At 39.4% G+C, this 25704-nt stretch overlaps 1 protein-coding gene across 1 annotated transcript in view; it reads right to left on the bottom strand.

Annotated features, from left to right (window-relative positions):
- Positions 1-4218: 4218 nt before the first annotated feature.
- The window catches only part of LOC127574008 (cytochrome P450 7A1-like), a 39145-nt gene continuing 17659 nt past the window's right edge, over positions 4219-25704 (bottom strand). Inside the window, 4 exon segments of the mRNA XM_052022600.1 lie at positions 4219-5157; positions 8134-8312; positions 11411-11541; positions 17016-17626. Of these exon segments, the coding sequence (XP_051878560.1) occupies positions 4864-5157; positions 8134-8312; positions 11411-11541; positions 17016-17626 (1215 nt within the window). The 3' untranslated portion in view covers positions 4219-4863.

The raw sequence follows: 25704 nt of genomic DNA, 5'->3' as shown, positions 1-25704 counted from the left end.
CATCCAACATAATTCCCAATTTTCTTCAGACACAAATGCTTAGGCAGGTGAAGGAAGTCTCTGTTGTACACCTTATGTACTATCCTCCTTTAAGTTGGACCTCTCTACTGATCCTCTTTCTCCTGTACAGATGTGATTATGTAGGGAGCTTTTCTGGAGGTTTTTGATATTGTTCATCATGGTCCTCCGCTGGAGGCTTAAGTATTTACTGACAGATTTATTTGTCACCTCTTCTGTCTCCATCCAGTGTTGCTGTGCTCTTGCTTTAATTTCATTGACTAATTCCAAAGGCACTTAGTTAAAGTCCTCCTCTCAGTCTCTCCCAAGGAACCTGACACATTGAAAACATCCTATCTGGATGCATCACGGCTCGGTATGGCAACTGCTCTGCCCGGGACCACAAGAAGCTGCAGAGAGTTGTGGACACAGCCCAGCACATCACGGAAACCAGCCTCCCCTCGAATGGACTCTGTCTGTACCTCTCGCTGCCTTGGTGAAGCAGCCAGCATAATCAAAGGCCCCATCCACCCAGGTAATTCTCTCTTCTCTTCTCTCCTCTCCCATTAGGCAGAAGATACAGTAGCCTGAGGGCACATACCACCAGGCTCAAGGACAGCTTCTATCCCACTGTGTTAAGAACAGTTCCCTTATACAATGAGATGGGCTCTTGACCTCACAATCTACCTTATTATGACCTTACACCTTATTGTCTACCTGCAACACACTTCCCTGTAGCTGTGACACTTTACACCATATTCTGTTATTGTTTTTACCCTGTACTACCTCAATGCACTGTGTAAACAATTGATCTGTACAAACAGTATGCAAGACAGGTTTTTCACTGTACCTCAGTACAAGTGACAACAATAAACCAATAACAATACATTGGGATTAAATGCAGAAGTCAGCAGATTGACAGTGGGTTGCCAACATCCCCTCGCTATTAATTCACCTTGCTTTCCCCACTTATGGGTTAAAATTCTTGCCCACGGTTCCTGCAGCCTCCAGCTCACGTATCTCAAAGTGTATTTTTCAATCTGATGGGTTGAAGAGCACAAGCTGTTGCTTGCCCCGCTCACACATATCACAGATGCCCCAATATAGAACATCTCATTGGTTCAGACACCCACTAATAAGTTTTGCTCAAACCCTGTGGAAATTTTGTGGGCTATTATTAATGTAATTAACAGTGAGTGCTGTTGCCTCTCTACTGACTGCAAAATGTGTGATGTATGTTTTGTTTGTAAAAGCCACTAAAGCCACTCTTGGATTTACTAATGTGTTACTTGAGCCAAGGTTTAATTGTTATAAAGGGAAACTTGAGGCCTAGAAATTCTTATTCTCTTAAGTGAATGTGGAACATGTTTTTTCTTGTGACCCTCATGCAAAACCATGTGCATATTTAAAATGCAGAGTGCCTTTACTTCTCTATAGCTGTATATTCAGCTCTTCTTATCCTAGGCTGAATAATTAATCTTTAACATTGTTTTGTCTTCAGTTTCATTTTCATTGTAGGTGAACTGATTTCAGAGAGATTGTCTTGATTATGAAGTCCTTCCTATTGCTTTCACGGCTTGTTCTGAAAGAGTCATGGAAATGGCCAACAGCGGGAGAAGCAGAACATGGGAAATGTGGGTCATCGTTTTTTTTCTCTATTCAGTGGCTGTGTTTGAACGTGGGCAGATGAGCTCACTTTTATTGTAGCTACCTACCTGAGAGTGCCATTCTGTCCCCTTTCACTCCAACATGAGGTGTTTGTGCGGAAGGATGTTTGGTAGATGTTATTTCCTTATGGTGGTGTTCTTGCAAAATATTCATCTGGGCCCTTGACAGTAAAGTGAAGGGAAAGTCAAATTCACTTTGTCAATATTCATATCCACAAAAACAGGAATAACAGGATGGTATTTTATCTATTGAAATTCCATTGTTATGTGGTGTTAAGATGTGCTCTTTGCTTTTGTGTAGAACCAGTGTATGGGGTCCCTTAATTTCCAGGCTACGAATACACCCTGACAGCAAGTCGAAAGAGGATCCATATTTGTTTGTTTGCTGATGCTTCCCTTCTCTGTCTCCCTCTGCTGCTGTAACTGCAGCTCATCGGAGAAGGGATGTGTCCTCATGGCATGATTGTGGAGCAGGTAGCAATGAGAAAGCACAATACTTGCAGTAGGAAGTAATGCAAGTGCCCCCAAATGTCCAGACAACAGAATTTCAAGACACTGATGGCACTCTGCACTCGGTTCCTAGTGCTCCCGTGGCTCTGGATGTAACAACACTCAGCGTGACCAGGACCCCAAAAAGGGTTGAGGAACCGAGCAAGTGGCAAACCCTTTAAGCAGTCTGATGCTAAAATAAGATAGGAACTACAGATACCCTTAGAATAAAGAAATGTTATGCAAGCTCCCTGGAAATATGGCACTTCACCTGATGATCACAGAGGAGCTGCATGTTCAGGTAAGCAATAGGTTTTGCAATTCTGGGCTCACGTAGGGAACCTGGAGTGCTGCACAAGTGCAGCCTATCACTTCTCTTGGGAAGCCTACAATACTGTCAGATCTCTGTGCCTGCTGGTATCTGCTCAAGTAGATGAAGTCTCCTCTTGAGGAGGTGTAGGATTAATAAACTATAACTCTATTCATATCTTAAGACAGATGAGAATTATGGCTGCTCGAAATACTGATTTAAAAAGTGTCCTTCAGACCAGAACAGCCACACCACTGCTCTCCTGGGCTGGGTGCTGTGTGGTAATTGCTGTGTCTGGAACTTAATTGGATTCACATTATGTTTGACTATGGAGATGACGGTCAGTCTTAACAGGAAATGGGAAGGCTGTCTCAAACAATGAAGGTGATACCTGCCTTTGTCTCACCCGATTGCAAAACGATTAGCTGAACCTGGGGTGTGAGGCTGCTCTTTGTCCATCTGCAGTAGCCCTTTGTCCGTTTCCTGCTCAACCAAGAACTCCCGCGCCTGACTCATTAAAGTGTGCGTGACAATGTTTGTATAAATTACTGTCTGGCCCCTCTGTACCTCGGAGAACCCCGCCGCGGTCTCTGCCTGAGAGTCAGGAGGTTTCTCCCTAGCAATATATTGCTAAATAAACGCATTTGAATTAACCTGTGGCACTGTGTGATTTACAGCAGATGGAAGTGGGACTTCAAAATCGGGTTAACACTCTCTTTAAGTAGAGAGCATCAGTGACCCATAAATTGTGAAATATGGCAAAGCTCAGCTGCCCCCATCTGAAATGATCTGGTGGCTAAGAAGTTCAGAATGGTGGATAAGATCCCCAGGAATTAGCTCCACGTCCCTTCCTTCTTCAATGTTCTCTGGGAAATGTAGGGCCCCCTCCTTTTGCTACAGTCATGCAGCTTGCCCAGTGGGACCAGTACTGAAGCCTCCATGGAAAGGTGCATTGTATAGAAATAACATTCTGCACTCAAAAGCAGGTCAATTATAAATTGCTACTCCATCCTTGCAGCCTCTACAAGCTTCAGAAGTTAACTGAAAATGGCCCCCTAATAAAAGTAAAACCAATTGTTTCCTCTTGAGGAAGCATTGGGCAGCTGAGCTTTGCAATATTCTCCAATTTGTGGGTCACTGAAATGGAGAACAGAGCACCCAGCAGAAGCCCACCTGGTCACAAGGACAATGCATGAACTCCATACAGACAACACAGGAGGTTAGAATCGAATCCCAATCACTGGAGCTGTGAGACAGCTGCACTACCTGCAGTACCACCATGATGCATGACCCATTATGCCATTCTTGAGATCGTGTAAAGATAATCACAAAAAAATTAAATGAAGGCTGGAAAAGAATCTCTGCACAATAAGAATGTAAAAGTCTCCACATAATTTATTGTTGTTGAAGTACAATCCCTTTTCAAAGGGAATTTGCTACTTAATGAACAAATAACTTTAATGGCCATAAAGAAGAAAGTGACATTCTTCAGGTGATTCATGTCAGGAAAAATCATATTAATAGAAACTTGATGAGATAACAAGTCTACAGCCTTGTAACATTCTAGGAGCCTACAGAAAGATGGCTCTGACTTATCTTTAATTTCCCCTTCCCTTCAACCATCTCTCCCAATTCCAAGTACAAGTCCAACTTATCAGTACTATGTAAGTGAATGAGGCTGTAAAGCCCTCATATGGAGAAAAACTTGGAGGTCCCATTTATATCTTCCCTTAAATTTTTTTTTAAATGAAAGATTTTTTAAAGGAAAAGCAGGAGTAATTTTTGTTTAAATTAACATTTGTATTAGAAAATTAGCTCATGCTATATAACCAAAAGAGAATTTTCTTTATACAAAGAGTAGTTAGTGCTTTCAAAAGGAAATTAGATGAATATATTTAAAAAAACAAGAATGGGAAGGTATGCTAAAGCGCTGAGATAATATTGGTAGGAGAAAAGATTTGTGTGCATTGTGAACACCAGCACATGCTAGCCAGGCAGAATTACTATTTCCTGCGTTGAAGGTTATATATAATTCCACATAATATTTCTTCATCTATGAAACATTGTCACTGATACCAACACCCTTAAAGAGGACAACATTTAAACCTTTTTATTAACAATACTGATTGAGGGCAGCCCTGAACAGCAGCTCTGCAAATTGTAGCTTCATGAACTCAGGGCTATATTGTAAGAATTCCACAATTGTTAGTAGAAAAATTAAGAAACAGTAGGATAGACCCAACACTTTTTTAAAACTTTAATTACTATAAAATTGTTATAACAGGGGTTGGCATATAAAGCAGAAGAGTATTAGTTTTTATATAGCCTAAATAAAGACAAAAAATTCTATACTAGGCATTGTGCCAAATTCTAGTTTTCTGTGATATCAGTATGCCATTGTTATTTCAGACGATAACGGAACTGAACATCATGAACTGGCGGGAGAATTCCTAACCCAGCCCTTGAATTATCAAGGGGTGGAATCGGTGCTGAGGGATCAAGCAGTTCCATGTCAAAGTAGCATAATAGTAAAGACAAAAACTGTTTGATCTCATTGATAGCAAAAAAACGACCAGGACACATACTGACACCAGAGCCAAATGGCAAAAGGTAGTTCTTAAGCTTTCTACCATTTTTGTAGAATGTGGTCTTCTCTTTTCCATTTTCATCCAAAAATCTGTCATATTTAAATTCCTGAAAGAATAGGAACGAGACTTTGTTTTAGTGCATTTAAAAAATGATCAAATAGAAAATCAACATCTTGCAATATTTTCAAGGTATATGAATCCTCCTGTTGTAATTTTGTGAAATATGGAATAGTTTTATGATACTATACTAATATGAAAAGTTTTATCGAACTAAAATAGGAAGGGTAGGATAGGTGTATAAGATTCTATGGTTACAAAGCTTTTTAAATAGTAGCTGAACTGAGAGGTAAAACAACATAATTACATATTTGTTTGATCATTTAATCATAAATATGAATGCTTTAAGCAGAAGTTCTCCATAATATACTACATTCAAGAAAATATGTCTCTTAGATTCAGCCACAGAGGTGTATTCCCAGCTGGGCCAGATTGAGATTTTCATCCTTTTGCCTTTCTTGAAAGAGTGCAGTAGGCTCAGGAGCAGAGAGGAGTTGGTCTTACACATTCTATTGAGAGAGATGGTTGAAGGGAACAGGAAATTAAATATGACGTGAAGAGGTGACAAGAAAGAGAGGAAAAGGGAAACTCATTGAACATCCTCAGCAATACTGCAACCCAGCATATAAATGCAATAAACAACACCTTGCAAAGATCTTCAGTCAAACAAGAATCTCGCAGTCACACGAGTCACTATTCCAAACATTACTTTTAGTCCATGTGACACTAAGAATCAGATTAGTAGACAAAGAACAATCTATGAGCCATGACAGCATCCTAACCAAATTGCTTATGACTTTTAAATCAGAATTAACCAGTCTTTTAGCAAGGCCCTTACAGTGAACCTCATCAACAACATGAAATATTACCTGGATATGTCCTATCCATAAAAACTAGTCTGATATAACTCAGCCCAAATGCTTCTCATTCAGTCTCCTGACAATCATTAGTAAAGTGATGGCATAATCCCAAGTGCCATAGCACACAGACACTTCAATAATCTGCTAACTTTTCCTCCGTTCATGTTCCATCAGAGTTACTCAACACCATAGTTCACTGTAATCTTAGAATCATAGAGACACAGCACTGAAACAGGCCCTTCAGCCCACTGAGTCTGTGCCGGCCATCACTCATTTACACCAATCCCATTAAAAAAATTTCCCACATTTTCATTAGCTTACCTCAGATTCTACCACTCACCCACACACTAGGGAAAATTTACAGTGGCCAATTAACCCATTGACCTTTGGGATATGGGGGAAGACTGGAGCATCCTGAGGAAACCAACACAGTTACAGGGAGAACATGCAAACTCCACGTAGGTCAGGAATGGATCCAGATCACTGGCGCTGTAAGGCAGCGGCTCAAATAGCTGCATCACTGTGCTTGCCAGATGTATTGATCCAGATACGAATACAAAATGTAGTTGCCCTCTACATCAAAACAACACTTGACCAAAAAGCTACAGCAAAACTTTCAACAGGATCCAAAGAGAAAACAACCTAGTGGCTGGAATCATACCCGATGTAGAGGAAATTGGTTGTGGGTGTCAGAGGGCAATTATCACTGTCACAGGATATCCTGCAGCTCTTTTTTTATATATAAAATTCCTCCATCTTGATTTACTTCATCAATGACATCACCTCCAACATCAGTTCAGGAGTGAGGTGTTTGCTGATGAATCCACTTTGTGCAGCTAAAATCAGATTACTTCAATAATAACATAGTCCATGCAAGTCTTTGCAAAAATCTAAAGAACATTTAGGCTCAGAATCACAAGTAGAAAATAACATTTGCACCACATAGGTGACTCTTTCAAACAACAAAAAGCTCCAATCATTTTCTCATGGTCTTCAACAGGATCACCATCAACAATATGGCAACAAGAATAATGTAAAGGTGTCATGTCCTCACTTCCTGATTTCTTAAATGCTCTCCAACATCTACAAGGCTCAAATCAGGTGCATGTTGAAATATCAACATTTAGCTGGATAAGTTCAGCTTTAACAATACTCAAGTAACTTAGTACCAAAGAATAGAGCAGTCTACATCATGTACACCCTTGGCACTAAACATCAATATCGCCCTCTTTCACCACCTGTGTACTGTAACTGCAGTATGTACTTTACACAGACAGAATAGACTGCAATAATTCAAGCCTAAGAGCTGTACCACCAATATAAGTAAGCAGTAACATTATAGGAATACCATTAACTCCAAGTTCCTATACAAGTCACACATCATAATGCCTCAGGCTATATTGTAATTCTGTCATTGTAGCTGGCTAAATATCCTGGCTTTCCAACTTTATCACCACACAAGGATTACATTGGTTCAAGACAAACACATCAGAGTAATATGGTTTGAATATCATTGTATTGATAGCTATTAGGATGACCTGGAAAAACTGAGGTTCTTTTCATCAGAAGAGAGACTCCACAATGGTCCAACAGAAGCCTTTAAAATTATGAAGGATTAGATGGTGTAGTTTTAGTTCGAAGGGGAAGAGATCCAAAACATGTACATAAGAGCGCAATAAACTCAATCAGGAATACAGGAAAGCTCCTTTACTTTGAGAATGGTCAGAATATAAACATGCTACCATAAGTAAATAGTATGAATTTATTTAAAGGAAATGTACATGGGGAAGAAGGGAACAAAGAATATGTTGATAGAGCAGGGGGAAGTAAAATAGTAGGGTCAGGCAGAGGGTTAACATTGGCATTGACCTATTGGGCCAAATGTACATTCCATGCAATTATATAGTCTCAATAGGATGAAATATTTGTCAATCATTGCTGCATTTGGAGGAGATATAAAATGACATGTGTGTCGGATAATAAGGAAATGATAATAAGGAAATGAAAGGAAACCCAAAGTGAAATCACAAGACGGCTCTTGCAACATCATGCTAAGTATCTCTGTAACAGTAATAACATTCAACTAAAGTGCTTTTCTGAATCATAATACTAAAAATTATTCAGACAGGATTTATGGAGCAAATGTTTGATATTCTTTGACCTACCAAAGGGTCCTCATAAATATCTGGGTCCAAATGTACTTGTTGAGGAAATAAACCAATTTTATCTCCTTTTCGCACAGCCACCTTTATACCTGAATCCAGTGGTAGCACAAAGTTCTCAGTGGCGACACGCAACATCATTGATGCACTGGATAAGCGGAGAACTTCGCTTATTAGACTACCTGTTAAAAAATTTTTTCAAAGAATTCTTTAGCAACAATTCACAGAGCATTGCATCAAACAAAGCCAGATATTAATTTCCTAAAAAATTGTTAAGTATAATATGTTTATATCTTAAATTAACTACAGTAGCAATGTCAGGCAGTATGATATAAAACATTACTTCAACTGAATAATTCTAAAGTTGTGCAAAGCACAACACTTAAGCATATTATGGATGTCAAGTGTCTTATGAATGTTTCTGGAACCACAGGATTAACTTGTTCACAAAATCACACAAAATTTAGGACACAGAGGGAGACTACATGTTCATGTCAGTCAAGGACATATTCCCCAGCCTAATCCTAGCTTCTAGCAGCCAGTCCATAGCCCTGTAGGTTACAGCTCTTCAAACACACATTCAAATATTTTGTAAATGTCAAGAGAGCTTCTGTCTGTACTATGCTTTGAGGCAGTGAATTCCAAATTGTAAGGACTTACTACTAGGCACAAGGACAGCTTCTATCCCACTGTTATAAGACTATTGAACTGTTCCCTAGTACGATAAGATGGACTCTTGACCTCACAATCTACCTCATTATGACCTTACACCTTATTGTCTACCTGCACTGCACTCTCTCTGTAGCTGTGACACCTTATTTTGCATTCTGTATTGTTTTACCTTGTACTATCTCAATGCACCGTGTAATGAATTGATCTGTATGAACGGTATGCAAGACAAGTTTTTCATTGTACCTCGGTACAAGTGACAATAATAAACCAATTCCAATAATAAACCAATTCAAATTAGAAAATAGGATATCAAAGATAATAATCTCCACACTGCTATCAGTAGCATGCTCCATTGAGTACAGGAATAGGAAGAAGGCGCAGATAAATGCATGACTGGATGCTTGTTATGGAGGGAAGACTTTAGATTCTGGGTACTTGAACCTTTAGTTGTTTTCAGCTTTTATCAATAGGTACTAATGTCGACCACGATCTCTGGCTTTTGACCTTCCCCTCTAGAATGGTCTGCAGCCATTTAGTTGTATTCTTCACCTGGCACCAGAGAGACAACATACTTTCCTGCCATCACATCTGCAACAACAGAGATGTCTAAATGCTCCCCTATCTGTAGAATGACTGAATCCAGTAAATGTTACTCTCTTGACCTCTCTCCTTCCTCCCTGTACAACTGAGTCACCCATGCAGCTATGATCTTGGCTCTAGCTGAAGTTGCCAGAGGGAACCATCTCCTCTATAAGCATTCAGAATTAGATACAGATTAGACAGCAAAATGCTCTAAGGGGCCTCTTGTATATGTTTGTTCTTTCTTGCGTCTGTCTGGTGGTCACCATTCCTCTCTGCCTGCACACATGCTGCAGGATAGCCACCTCCTGAAATGTTCTACCCATGAAACACTCAGCTCACAGACGGAGTGCAGTGAATTTAGCTGTCGCTCGAGGTCTAAAACCCTGAGCTCCCACTCCTCCAGTGACAACACTTCCTGCACTTGCCTAGGACACAGAAAATACTCTAAACTTCCCACATGGCACAGGTTGTGTATTCCATAGGTTTGAGATGCTCTGATATGCCTCCATTTATAACTGAACTCCAAAATGTTTATATAGTGATGAATGGGTGTTTGACATGCCTTTGAGTATTAACTGAAATAATAAATGGAACTGCTGTGACTTTCATATGACGCAGAGGTTAATTGCCAGAGTGTGTCACCATACTACTTTGTCATTGGAAATTCAAATGTGTTCACAAGGCTTGGTCTCAATGGCTAAATAAGGGTCTCTCTACCTGAAAATAGAGCCAGTGATGTGGGGTTCTCTTGGCCATGTAGTACACCCTAAAAACACACCTGGAGAGAGCCTGCCTTCATCACGGTCCGCACCAATCCTCCTCTACCATCAGAAGGCAAGAATCAAGCCCTTATATTTGTTAGATTGTGTAAGGCATCCCTGATCTATCAAAGCACCGGAATTTTAAATTGAGGGCACCAAAGGCTCTCTCCGCTTGTCTCCATATGACCCACTGGCTCCAGTCAGACTGACATCTGTGACATGATTCACTTTAAGCTCCAGCCTCGCACAATGAGTCCAGAGCATCACCTGAGTGTAATCAATGAATCATTGAACTTGCCAAATCTGTGTGCCTGTGTCATCAGCTATTCCCTACTCAAACTGAAGGTGATGAAGTCCTCACCCCTTCGGCGAAGAGCATACCTAATACTGAAATATACTGTAAACTGCAAAATAAGTCACACATCAGTCACCATTACCTGGATTCAAAGGCTAACAGGTTAAAACTGTCAGTGACCTTTACCTTTCTTAGGCAGTATACTAAAAGCATTGGTGATTGGCTGGAGCTTTGCCTGCAACAAGTGGTAGATGTCTGTCCCCCTGCCTTTGAATACAATGCTTCTCAGAGAGATGGAGATGGGAGTATGGCTTACTGTATGTGCTAACAGAAAAGGATTCATCCCTGCCTCTTTTGGAGTCCTTTGGAAATCTCTCATGTTTACAGCATTTTGTCTTGCTCCTAGTGATGTAGCACGATCCAAGGGACTAGCACTGAAGTATCCATGGTGAATTGGTATTAAATGCAATTTCTTACTCAGTACTTACCAGGATTCCTCTCAACATTTGCTGCAATGTTCCTATTACCCTGGGAAGATCCCTGTTGATCTCCAATTGTCTCTAACAAAGCTATAAGAGGTTGGTTACACCTTTAAATAGTGTGGCTGCTGTGCATGGTGGAACTATTTAAATTTTGTTTCCCCATGGGTGGCCCCTATTGTGCCTTAATCAGAAGTAAGTGGTAGAATCTTAACTGCAGGCACCAAGTTAAGCATTACACCATGTGTACTCTACCTCCTGCATCCATTAGTGCATCACACTCACAGAAGTGGCAGCAAAAATGTTCATAAAGCACAACATGCATTGTTTAGTCTTGTTCAACTCAACCTTGCATTCATGTAACAGTTAAACACCAAGCAGTACATGATAGAATTTCCAGCCCCATGACAATTTTAGTTCAGTCTCAATTTGGATGTGGATATCCATTGCACAAATAAATACTAGGATAACATATATGATCATGTTCTTACCTGTAATTGTCATGCTCTCCAGTTGTTCTTTAGTGAATATGATAGGATTATTAATGTCTCCAGTGTTTTGATTTGTTATACGAAGCAGGTTTTCAACTTCATTTCTCGCTGCTTTCAATGTTTCTGGGGACCTGCAAAATATGTAAAACAAGATAATTGGCAATATGAATAATGTGCAACTGACAGCAAGTATGACAGTTTGTCATCTTTACACTCTTCGCCCTGTGTTCATTTCTAGTCAGGAAACATAAGTGGATTGTGCTTTGCTAAAAATAAAAATTGGGCCAGATCATCAGATCATGCTCTGGATGTCCAAACATCCTCCAGGTGTCACTGTTGCAACCATCCTGCAAGCAGCAACTAGGCCTCAGGTGGCGGATTTTAAGCCCTGCCTGCTCCATTAATCCAGAGGCACATCAAAACAATTGAAATCAATGTAATTTTAAAACTTCATATAAAAATAATTGTACTTCAAAACACATTGTAATGATTGAAATATTTAAAATATTAAGCAAAATAAAGAAAAAAACTGACCAACCTAGCTTTTCAATGGAGTTACCCTACATATAGCAGTCACATTTGGAAAAGAGTAGGAAGCCAGATACAAAATACATCTGAACTCCACCCCAAGACTCAGCACTCTGTTCAGTGGTGGATGATGAGGTCAGATGCTCTGACCTCCAATGTGCCTTCAAGTGGTGTGCTGCAATGAGCAGGCGCAGAGGTGTGGAACAAACTGACCCCTGCACTGCAGCCGGCCAATGGTTCTCTCTGCAACCACAGGATAGTGAACAACTTAGCTGCCATCAAAATGGGAATTGGCTAACAACTGATACCCCATGAACTGTAAATTGCTACAAGTTGCAGGAAACTTCTATGGGTCCATCGCTAACTTTGTGAAACTTTGTAACCCTATTATTCATCTTGTGATTTTCACAGATAGTGCATTTGATTTTTAATTGGCAGTTAAATTTTAAGAAACTAAAATCTGGTAATTAATTATGTAAATACCCTTTTCCAGAATCATAGTAATTTATGGCATGAGAAAATGGTAATTCAGTCTATGTATCCATACTGGCCAAAAAAAAAGCTCTTTATAGTTATTCCCAGTTCCCATCTCCCTGAATGTGGCTTTTCTTCTTTATGGTTCTTCAAGAGATTTTGAACACGGTAATCGTTTCTGTCTCCAGTACCCTTACTGAGATGTGAATCCTAGACCATCCACCACAGGATGGGTGGGGGGGAAAAAGGTCTTCAATATCCTCCAATCCTTCTACTTTTTAAATCCTTTTACATCTTTGTCCTATAGTCATCAACTGCTCTGTTAAGATAATTGCTGTCTGGGCCTCTCATAATTTTAGACACTTTAATTAAATATCCTTTAGTTATCTTTATTCCAAAGAAATCAACCCCAAATGGCCAGTCTTTCCTCAAAAGCAGAAGCTTCAGGCCTAGTAATGCTCTTGTAAATATCCTCTACACCCAATGTGGAGACTAGAATTGTGGAAAGCACATGACTCTCTGCTTTTGTATTCTACGCCTTCATAAACTATCTATCCTTATGGATGCTTATGCATTATGTTAATGAAGCCTGTGGCCTTCAATGGTCTACAGATAGAAACAAGATCCTTCTGTTTTTCAACAATTAGTATTCTAACATTTTTCGTTGGGCTTTTGTCTTACCTTTCCAAATACATTATCTAATACTTCTCCTGATTAAATTCCATTTGTTCTTTAAGTACCCACCCTTTGATATCTTCCTAACAATTTTGGTATTACCTGCAAACTTCTTAATCATAGTCCCTATATTTCTGTCCAAATTAATGGTCTATCTCACAAAAAGCAAGGGACCTAGTCTCTGTAGGAACTCACTACGTACTGCCCTCCTGTCATTGAACTTGCATTGAAAATTACCCTTTGTTTTCTCCCACTGAGCTCATATTTAATCCAAATTATTGATTCCCTTAAATCCCCCGGGCCTTTAGTTCCCTGATCATCAGCTTTCTTGCTAAAATCCACACAGACAAAATCAAATGCGTTTCCTTCATTGACCCTCCTTGTTATCTCTCCAAAAATTCAATTCAGTTACTCGGACATGAATTTTCCTGAACAATTCAAAACCAACGGTTCCTTAACCAGCATCTCTCTAGATAATGATTTTTACTGTATTTTTTCTATTAATTTGCCTACGTCTGATGTTCAGCTGACTGGCCTGGAGACACTCACTATATTCTTTTCTACCTTATTAAACAACAGTCCCATAGTAGATAGTCTCTGGCAGCATGTCTACAGCCAGAGGATCGAAAGATGAAAATCAGGGCCCTCTGCTATTTCCTTCCTGACTTCCCTTAAGACCTGACATACATTTCATCCAGGCCTCATGAGTTATCCACCTTTCTTGATGTTTATTATTTTTAATTAGGTTAAAACAATCCCAAAGTAACATGTTAATTTAAATTGTGTTAATCGTGCCTTTTAATGGAAAAGTATTATAACAAACTTTTCCAAAAATAGAGAGGTCCAGGATACCTCCTGGAACAAGTTTTCAAAGTCTCTGTGAAAATACACTGTTTGCATGATATATAGACAGACACATGAGTATGCAGGGAATGGAGGGTTATGGATGCATACCTTGCAGTTCAAGTCTCTGCAATACACACAATGTCCCAGGAGACATCATTTGCATTTAAGTAGGTGAACTGCTAAATATGGTTCTTTAAGCTTTTAATAGCTTCTAATGGTTATTTTTCCAAATTACTTCATGAAACTCTACAGGAAAGTTTCACAGAGAATGCTAATTTCAATTGTTGCTACTTATCCAGATGTCAGGAACCATTCCTAGTGTCACTAATGTCATCCTGCCACCTGGAATCCTAATTCCTATTTACCGGGTTCAGTTGGGAGACTCAGAGACAACAGCTAAATTAGGATGGGATATTATAAATCCCTTTAGGACTCATTTGGTGCTATGATGCAAGTTTACGGTTTGCAACAGACCTAGATGCTGAACTTTTACTCTAGGAGTGAGCCAGATGTCATCAGGTGAAATTGGAAATTGACACACCAGACAATTGATCGATAGTGGGATAGTTTTGAAAGAAAGACTGTAAAGTTACAGAATACATACACAGGGACACCATTTCAAATTTCAGAATGATAGAAGTGAATAAATAAAAACAAAATGAAACTATGTTGCCCAGGTTTACTGACAATGTGAAAATGATAAAAGTACAAAAAAATACAAGTGATTATGGAAAGATATCAAAAGAATAAGGAAAACAAAATACAAGAAGGTTTCAAAACATAACATAAAGCATTCAAATACAAAGTAATCAGAAACATAAGAATTGTTAAATGTTCTGTGGAATTTCAGAGAAATGAATTGCTAAAGGACAAATGGAAATTTCCAAGGATACAAAAAGAGTAGATAAATCCTAAATTAGTTAAAAGGAAATTGAAGGACTAAGTACCTAAGACATATCAGAGAAGTTAATTAAGGCAAGGACAATAAATTGTGGAAAACTCCTTAAGAACTTCATTGAGAATAGAAGTGTCAGAGGACTGAGAGTTGTCAATAGAATGCCCTTGTTTGAAAAATTGAGGCAAAGCTGGTCCAAGTAATTAAAGGACAGTTCGAAAAAAAATTGCAAATAGAAAACATTGGAAATTTTATTTAAGACCTAAAATCACTACATATCTAGTTATAGAGAAAATAATGAAGCATAGGCAATACCAATTTCAGAAGCAAGGGTGATACTTGATAACTCAGACACAGTTCTTTGAAGAGCATAAAGAAGTGGTCTTATGGAAATGCGATTGAAGGGATGAACACAAATTTTCACAAAGCTTTTGACAGGGTATCACACATTGTTGGAGAAGAATAACAAAAACAAGAGGAAGAGTAGCTAACTAGATTAAAATCTACCCGAGAGTAGGATTTCAGAGGCAGCTCTCAAAATGAATGGAAGCACATTGCTGTGTCTCATATGATTCTGTTTTGGGTACAGAAAGATTGGTATCCATTTCTTCCACTGTTTTCGTAGTAGACAATGTAAATGGAAACAAAGGAAGCTGCAGCAAGGATGTTGCCTGGACTTGGGGGCCTGAGTTACAAGGAGAGGTTGCATAGACCTGGACTTTATTCTCTGGAGCATAACAGATTGAGAGGTGACCTGATAGAGGTATAAAAGATCATGAGAGGCATAGACAGGGTGAAAGCACACAGTCTTTTTCCCAGGGAAGAGGTGCTAAAAACAAGAGGGCATAGCTTTAAGATCAGAGGTGAGAGATTTAAAAGGGACATCAGGGGCAGCTTCTTCACGCAAAGGGTGATGCATATTTGGAATAAGCTGCCAGGAATAGTGGTCGAGATGGGCACATTAGCAACATTTAAAAGCCACATGGTCAAGTACATGGTTAGGAGAGATTTAGCAGTCTATGGGCCAAACATGGGCAGATGGGACTAGCTCACTGGCCAACACAGTCGGCATGGACAAGTTGGGCCAAAGGGCCTGTTTCCATGCTGTAAGACTCTATGACTCTAACAAGGACATAGAGATTAAATTGGTACAATATTCCATCTTGCTAATTATTGTTTTATATTGCATCTATTATGGAAAGTTAATATTTTATTTGGGGGAATAAGGCTGCATGATGCAGAAGACCACTGGAACTTTGGGGATATTATTTGAGAAGACATTAAGAAGAATTCCTTAATGGTTAAAGTCTTAAAAATTAATGGAATAACAGGTTTTATGCCGAAAGATAAATAATATGGTATAATCTTGAAGATGTGATGGTTAATCTATACAACCAAATATGAAAACTGTGTATAAATTTTGGCTCCACATTATGGGAAAGATCAAATAAATTGACAAAGTACAGGGCAGATTCACTGGCACTTTACAAATGAAACAATATAAAGAAAGACATTAAATATTATCTATGTTATTACCTCATTATTTCTCTTTTACACTATTTATTTATTTTTGTTACTTATAGTAATGTTTATGTCTTTGCACTATACTGCTACCACAAAACAACAAACTTCACAACATATGTCAGTGATAATAAACCTGATTCTGATTCTGTTAGAATAGAAGATATCACTGAAAGATTTGAAAGAGGTTTTTGAGTTATGATAGGATGGGACAGGGAAGATAGGAAGAGGTTTCAACAAAGTGACAGAATGTTAGATTAAATGGAAAAACAAGGATAGGGAGCAGAGGGAGCCTTTTCATACAAATCATTGTGAGACTATAAAACAATATGAATTTGTGAATACAGTAGAGACATTGGAAATTAGGAAGATGAAAAATTTCCATCTTCCTAATTTAAACTGTATCCTGACAGAACAGATTGCCCATTACAGAACCCACAAGATTTTCATCCCATTTACAATGGACAAGATATTCGACACATTAGATGTTCACCCAGGAGCTGAAGATAAAAAATGTGCCCAAGGGAAGGTATATGAATAGAAAAGTTAGTTAAAGAAATAAGTTTAATAGGATATGAGATCAAGGTACTGAGTTTCAGTGTGTGCAGATCTTCAATCATTACAAATTAATTAATCCTGCACAATGAAAATTGCCTATAATGGTACCTTATTAGATAATAAAGGCTCCAGAAGCTAGCAGGAAGGGTATTGGCCTGGGAAGCCCACAGCATTACGACATGAGTCTTCGCCTTGCTGAGATCGTCAAGTGCAGGTGAATGGTCAAAAAGTTTCATTCTTTCCTCAATGAGGAGAGATTTATTGTCATTCTGGTTTAAGACTTTAGACAAAAATGCCTGTTCTAGAGCCAATCTTGATTCCTTGGCTGCTCTGCAAAACAACATTGGAATACCGGCAGCTAAAGCAGGAAATGATTTGTCAAACACTTTAAAATTCTCCATGGCAGTCTGAATGGCAGCATGCTGCGCATTCAGCTTTTCAATATCCTTTGCTTTCATTGCTTTTTCATTTTTTCCAAAGAGAGTTAAGTACCCAGCTTCAAACAGTATCCTGTATGAAAATGCATTAAGGTTTTCAGTGATCCAGCCATCTGAGTCTGAGGATGACTCGATCTGTGATATTACAAACTGAAGGTTCTCCATCATACTTGATGCCAAAGGGCCCAAGGCACTTCCCTGTAGAGTCTTGTTGAAGATTTGATGAATGTCTTCATAATCTATCTCATATTTGGCATCATTAAAATCAGCATGGTCAAATACCTACGGTAGATCAGATGGAACATTATTGTATTTAATATGAAAATTAAGTGAAATCAATTTTTACTATGCATCCTTGATTATGATAAATCAGAATTCTATTTATCATCTTAAACAGAAATAAATCAAATTGTAGGCAATAAATGCACACCAGTTGCATTCTACTGTAAGCAGATTAACATAATTAGTTACTGTTTAATATTGCATATGCTTAGCTCACAATGTTAGCTCATCACAAATCTTAAACAACTTTAGTTCCATTTCCAGTTAAAAGTTTGTCAGATGGTAACCTCTTACAAAGAGAAAAGACAGCTTGAACTTGAACTTGGTTCACTGGTTTGAAGCACAAATTGCTGCTTTGACAGAAATCACAAGGGTTTTCTGTAAATTAACAAAGCTAATAGTACATTCAGAAACAACTTGCATTTATTTGAAAAGGGCATCTGAAAGCAGTTTACAAGGCAAAGAGATGAAGTCAGAAAAAAGGAGGTATTCATAGGCTGTGGGAAACAACAAACACAAAAAGATAAATCTCTACAAGGATTCTGAAAGTGTATGAGCTGAAGTATTTTTTGAATTTCAAAGGCAGTAGCATAATGACTACAAGGTCAAAGAAAAGGGAACAAGCAGTAATACAGGGTCAAAGGAGTGGAGAGTCCAGCTACGATCCCATATAGGATTTCAACCACTTCAGGATCTTCAGAACTGGAGTGGAAGCAAGTCATCCTCAACCCTAAGGGACTGCTAAGGGGCCAATGTTAGGAAATGGTGTCATGTTGTACAAGGTTGTGCGAGTGTAAATCACCTTGGAATGCAAAACTGGTCCCAATAACTAATTTTTGTATTAATATCTGCAGTCAAAAAGAGACCTTGATTTTTGTTTGCACTTCACCTAAGCCCTAATTTACAGGTAGTAGAAAAACAGGTAGACCATCATTCTGCACACACTGGGTTATAAATTGCTAATCAAATTTATTAATGATACAGCACGGGCCTGGATTTTATCCTTCTCCTCTCTTCCACCAGCAGGCAGTAAAATGGAAATCCTGTCACTAAGCAAGGAGTCATAATATTAAGTAAGGTGGTAATTCAATCTTCAGTGAGCACCTGGTACAAGGTATGAAAACCACAGCACAATCCCATCAAGAAAGCCATATCATTAAAGGCAAGTCAAGTGAGTTCAAAACTGTCTGCCAGACAACAGAAAAAAAGAGACCAAGATAACCAAAGATTTAATTTTCTGTAGACTCTTTGCGATATGGTCTTCCTAAGCCTACGCCATCCCTCACCTCTCACTCCCATTATTGGGGGAATGCCACCTTCCATCTCCAGCAACGAGGCAATCTGCCCATTCAGCACTACCAAAGGATCAACTGAAATGACTTCCCTCAATGATTGCTGAGGCTATTCACATCAATCTCTGTCAGCTGCCTTCCCCTGGTAAATCGTTATTCCTTTCTAGAGCTATCAAAAGAACAATATGACACAAGATGCCTATTATTTAAATAGAAAACTAGATATTGCATATAAAATCAATATGACTGCCTTTTTCCCTTCCATAAACCATTATAGAAAACAGCACTGGAGGAGGGGCGAGCTGGTTTGCTATGAAAACTGTCACTTGATTCTGAAATTGACAACTCCCTGTCTGCTTCATGATAATGTTGAGGAACTTTAACTAAAAAAGGCATTTTGTCCGTGATAAACAGCATCTCCTTATCCTCAGAATCTTTAAGCACAGGGTAATGGAGATGAATTTAGCTAGATAAAAGTAGTGTACACATTTTTTTGTCATATTTGTTTCAATATATAGGCAATGTTGACAACAAAATCAATATGGGATTAGCAGCTCAGCACAATGAACAACCTTGTTCAGGCTCTGATGGTGGCCAAGGCTGGGGATGCTGCTGATGGCTAGGGTAGAGAGCTGAGCTGCTAATCCAATATTTGTTTTGTTGCCAAGACTGCCTTCTATCTTTGTATTGAAGCAAACAGAAATAGAGATATGTACATTGCTTATACTCTACAACCTAACAGTCATCCCTGCACTTGAATGAACTTGTTTTTCCTGGTTCCTCAGTATAACGTATATAAGTGAAAGGGTACTTTACAAGAGAGACTGCAGCATGAGTTATGACCTTGATACATGCTGCTATTTGGTTGGAAGTTACCGCCTTTGATAAAGGATGTTCTACTTATTTCTTTATCTTTGTTTAACAAAAAACAAACTGCTGAAGGAACTCAGCTGGTCAAGGAGCAACTATGGAGGTGAAAGGAACTGTCAATGTTTCAGGTTGAGACCCTGCATCAGGACTGAGAGTGGAGAGGGAAGACAGCCAGTATAAAGAAGTGAGGGGGAGGGGCAAGACAGGGGTCAGAAGGTGATATGTGGAGGTGAGGGAGAGGGAAGGCTGAGTTGGAAGACAGAGTCAGGTGGGTGATATGTGAAAGCAGACCCTCTTGTCTTGAAAAAAAGGTTGGATTGGGGAGGGGGGGTGGAGGGGTGAGGAAGTGTAGATGGAGCCAGGTGGGGGAAGGGGAGGGTGAAGGTGGAGACAGAGGCTGGAGGGTGACGTGTGGGGACAAACAGACTACAAGCGATGGAATCATGCAATCTGATAAATAAGGATGGTGATAATGGGAACCATTAAGGGAAAGATGAATGGAACCAGACAGGGGACAGAATCCAGTTGGCAAGCAGCAGTACCGATAGATCCACAGGCACTGTAACAGCATTGATTCTGGGATGCTGCCACTTGAGGGAACGGCACGATAATGATCCAGTGTGAGGAAAATAGAGAACAGAGTTCTCGGAGGCCAGAAGTAAAGAGAATACAGAATGGACATCAGGGAGCTTGAGAGGTACAAGTTGAGTCAGCCATTTGCCTGGTAAATAGAAAAGTTGGAAATACTGCTGTGGGCCACAGAACAGAGAAGAGCAAGAAGGTGACATTGCTGCTGGTGGTAGGCCCAGAGATATTTGAGACCTCGATGAGTCTACTGATCACACAAACCATGAATAAGGTCTGAAAACCCTGAAGGAACATGTTAGTCCAGAGCCAATGGATATTTTTGAGAACTGCAAGTTTGGCACATGCAATGGAGGACAGAAGAAATAATTGGTCAGGCTAAAGGCATTAGCAAAAAGATGCAGTTTTGAATATTTTTTAGGTCAGGTACCACTTAATGTGCAAACTGGCTGATGAAAAATTATGGTAAAATATTTAATGTTCAAAGGATTGTGCAAGATGGCCACCTGTAATGCAAGGTGTTCAATTCTAGAGTGTGGGCATGAGACAAGCAGATAATGAGGGTACTTCTGTCTCTATAGCACTGGGTGATGTGGTTACTGTAAACGATTTCCGCAGTGAATTTTTGTGTCACAAGAGCCAGAAAGGTGGGAAAGACCAGGTACTGATGGGGTGAATGGCAGTCACGGAGAAACACTCCACAGAATGGGGTGCTGCAAGCATGCTGGCCATCCCTAAGAATTAACGTTAATCTTGCCTCCAAAGGTGAGCCTCCAGGGCAGTGGTAACTCCTAGGTCACAATTACAGTAAGTTTGCATTGGGTGAAGATAGCGATTGACAGGGGCGTGAACTGCTCTTTGATGGATCTAACTCCATCTAACTACAAGTTTGCAGATGGCACTACCATAGTGGGCCGAATATCAAATAATTATATCAAAAGGAGATAGAGAGCCTAGCGACATGGTGTCATAACAACAACCTTTCCCTCAATGTCAGCAAAACAAAAGAGCTGATCACTGACTTAAGAAAGTGGGGCAGTGCACGTGCTCCTGTTTACATTCATGATGCTGAGGTGGAGATGGTTGAGATCTTCAAGTTCCTAAGTGTAAGCATCATCAATAGCTTGTCCTGTTCAACCACTTAAACACCATGCCCAAGAAAGTGCACCAGCATCTCTGCTTCCTCAGGAGGCTACAGAAATTTGGCATGTCCCTGCTGATCATCACCAATTTTTATAGCTACACCACAGAAAGCATCCTATCCAGATGCATGACAGTTTGGTATGGCAACTGTTTTGCCCAAGACCGCAAGAAACTGCAGAGAGTCATGGGCACAACTCAGCACATCATGAAAACCAGCCTCCCCTCCATGGACTCTGTCTATGCTTCTCCCTGCCTTGGAAAAGCAATCAACGTAATCAAAGACCCCTCCCACCCTGGATATTCTCTCTTCTCCCTCATCCCATTGGGCAGAAGATACAAAAGCTCAAAAGCACGTACCACCGGGCTCAAGGACAGCTTCTGTCCGCTGTTCTAAGACTATTGAACAGACCTCTTGTATGATAAGATGGACTCTTGACCTCTCGGTCTACCTCATCGTGGCCTTCAAGCTTATCGTCTGCCTGCACTGCACTTTCTCTGTAACTGCAACACTATATTCTACATTCTGTTATTGCCTTTCCCTTGTACTACCTCAATGTACTGATGTGGTGAAATGATGTATGGATGGCATGCCAAACAAGGTTTTTCCACTATACTCCGGTACATGTGATAATAATGAACCAATTACCAATATGTGTGAGCAGTTGTTCTGTGTATCACTATTGACAAGCTGCAGTATCGTTCTATGGGTGCATTTCTGAGTCTTGCAGATTCTTGAGGAAATGTAATGCACTGTTATGAACAGGAACATGGGGAGAAAACTGCCAATGACCATAGTCAGCTGCACAACATGGTCGATATTGATGGAGAAGGACTGAATACCGCCACTGCACTTGGACTGGGTTATCCACTGTGTTGGCTTGGTATCCAAGGGCCTGAGAAGCTTTTGGCACAGTGCGAGCATCTCTTCACTGACTCAGAGTGGCATTATTGGACACAAAGTTCATACTTACATTTGTCCAGGAACCAATCCGATTTATTACTAGCTGAGACTGGTTCCTTATGTCCATAATCCATAGCTAGAACAGGAGCTCCATAAGTTAGAACAAAGTAGAATTTTGATGAAAGTTCAATACAGTGACGCTATCCCCAAAGCAGATAAAACCATGCGATTATCCAGGGAATACAAAGTAACCCTGATACCTTAGTAAGATTAAACTTGCTCATTTGTACATGGGAGTTAATGTAGACTGAGGGAGTTTGAACTGACAATTAGTGCACACAAGGCTGCATACACGTATATAAGCTGTCACATGGGGTTAAGTCAACATGGCCCTCACACAAGAATGGCAATGCACATCTGTGAACCGTTCCATATTTCTGGATGCATACTGACACAAACATCAATTGCTTCTGGAAGATCATCAGCTCGGTGAAAGATGCACTTTGATCTGCTCGAAACTTGTTGGTTTTCCAGTGTAAGGAGATGTCCAGAGATGAATGCTGCCAGCTGGCACATTCCAGGTGCAGCAGTACATGCTGAAGGATGCAATGAAGCTCAGTTCAGCCACCACAAAGGCTTTGTGGAGAAGAACCACAGTCTAAGGCCCTGCCTGCACTGCAGACTGAGGGCTGGGTCAGGTGTAACAACCTCCCAAACACTTCACGGGTTTATTGTTTAGAGGAAACATGAGTATCGTTGGTGCATTGTAAATAGTATGTATTGGTTTTAGACACAATGAATGTAAAGGAAGACAGGTATTGATTGTTTATAAAAATATACATAGGAAATACAATACAAAGTTTATTTTTGAAATAAAAACCTGAAGATTTTTCAGTCAGTGATGAACAAAATGCTGCAGGGGGTTTCAGGGTGTTGGTAATCATATAAATATTATCACTGAGATCAAAGAAGAACAAACAAAGATGGAGGTATTCACCATGTTACAAAGTTTGGCTCAAATTGAAAAATTCAATTTGAGTGTCCCTGACAATGGCTTCTGACAATGTTCTGCACTTCAAATCAGTGCAGTTTGTTACAATTCTCTGCTCCAAATGGACACGGCGTGGTTTAATGTCCCCATACTATCCAGTATGGATTCTTTACATATGGCAAAGGAAACAACATAACAGCTGTTATTGGACAAGGGGTCCAAATTGTCCATAATTCATCCAGGGAATCACGTACAAACAGTAATGAACCTTCCCGAATTTTCCACCAACCTACACTAGATAATTCTTGGCTCTGTATCTCTTGATGACTTATCCGGATGCCCTTGAGCGACCAGGAGGTCTATCTACTCGTACCTTTTCACCCACTCAAAATCATGCACACGTTCTGCATTAAATGTGAAGTCGTCATTAGCTCCACTTCTTCTGCTTCATTTTCCCACCTAAGATTATCTGCATCAGTTTAACCACTGCTGTGCATAAACTCCAATAAATTGGAAGAATTGTGGCCATTAACCGATACTAGTGCTTCTGCCAATCCATGGGTCATGAAGTTTAACTGCAGTTCATCAATGGTCCCTCTGGTTGCATTTCCAACCACTTAGAATAGCTGTCTTCTGATACGAGAAGATGTCTGGCAACAGTCAATATAGACCTTGTGGAACAGCCTTGCCAGTTACTTCTGGATCTAAGTTGGTATCCTCAGAAGTTGAGCTCTACAGTCTTGGGAAGTTAAACACATGGTAACGACTTCAATACCTAGGTCTTTTCCAAGCCGGTTTATGAAACCATTTGCCACCACCTTCATACACACCATGCCAAAATGCTCATTTAAAATTCATCCTTAAAGTGTTCTGGGAATAACTGTTCAACATCCCCACTTAGCATACCAACATACCCTTGATCCATTGGCAATTTTTGTCTCCTGCAGTAGAAAGTTAGGATGTCAACTTCAGATTCAGTCCACCCAATCAAGTTAAAATCTTACAACTGCTTTAGAATAGCATCTTTTGGAGTGATCTTTCCAATGTCTTCAGCCGTGACTGTGAAATCAATGTCAGCAGCTTGTAACATAAAGGTTTTATCTTTGAAATTCATCTGGGTACCTTGAAACGTCATTTGCAGAGATATTCTCATTTGAAGCAAGATAACCACCAAAAATCAATTTGACTCTCGTATCTCAAGCTCACAGTATTTAGACTGATAGTCATTCCTGCTTATTTCCTTTTTCTGCCCTTGCTTCCTTTAATCCTTTCTCTTTGCTGCCAAATTAATTTATTCGTCATCTTATACAAGTTTAGAAAAAGAATAAATAAATTAGAGGTAAGACATTAGAAAATGACTTTCACACAAAGGAAATGACAAACTGAATGCCTGAAAAAGTTGTTCAAAATTTCAAAACTGAAGTTGGCAGATTTTTGTTTTGCATTTCATGTTGTTGTAATATTAGAATTTATCGTGATAGTCAACCAAAGCTCGTGTTTGATGTGCGAGCATTTTCAGCCAGTTTAGACAGTTATCTGCAGAGTCAGTAATTGATTTATAAAGTCCATCACTCATCATTTTATCCCATTTCCACACTAATAATTGTCTGCTGCCTCATCATTCCTTTGTACAGCTAATGCTAGCTCTGATATAAATTCACAGGTAACTAAACGTTTTCATACTCTCCATAACACTTCAGTTTTTGTTTAGATAACCATCAGAACAATTCTAAATATTTTGGAACTAAAACAAGAAACACCGAGTCTGATCAAGGACATTTAACATGGAACATTAATTGTTTCTCTCTAAGATGCGACCTGACCCGTCAATAGTTTCCAGCATTTTCTATTTATATTTCAGATTGCCAGCATCTGCAGTTTTTAGAATTTCTAAAATATTTTCTTCAAAGACATCATTATCACTTTTTTTGCGTCAGAGCTACCTCAGGAATGGTCAATAGTCACTCCTTTCTACTAATTGGTCTCATGTATTTATTTATGCAACTTCATAAAATACCATGAGAAAGTACTTATATTATTTATTTCACAACCCCATCAAAAAAAATTCTTACTAATAGAAACATTTAATCTTAAAGTTAGTTACAGTTATAAATAGTTGGAGGTGGTCCTCAACAATAGCCAACTTGTCAAATTAATGTGTTTAACTCTTCCAACAGACACTTTTCCAAAGATGTAAAAATCACCTAGCAACCAGTTCATTGATGTTTCAGAGGCTTTTCCAGTTCTTCAGATGCGATGGATTAAATACTTTTGGAAATCAATGTGACAAATGTTT

The sequence above is a fragment of the Pristis pectinata genome, chromosome 9, assembly GCF_009764475.1.
Source record: "Pristis pectinata isolate sPriPec2 chromosome 9, sPriPec2.1.pri, whole genome shotgun sequence".
NCBI classification, from domain to species: domain Eukaryota; kingdom Metazoa; phylum Chordata; class Chondrichthyes; order Rhinopristiformes; family Pristidae; genus Pristis; species Pristis pectinata.
This window is presented reverse-complemented; position numbering and strand designations above follow the sequence as displayed.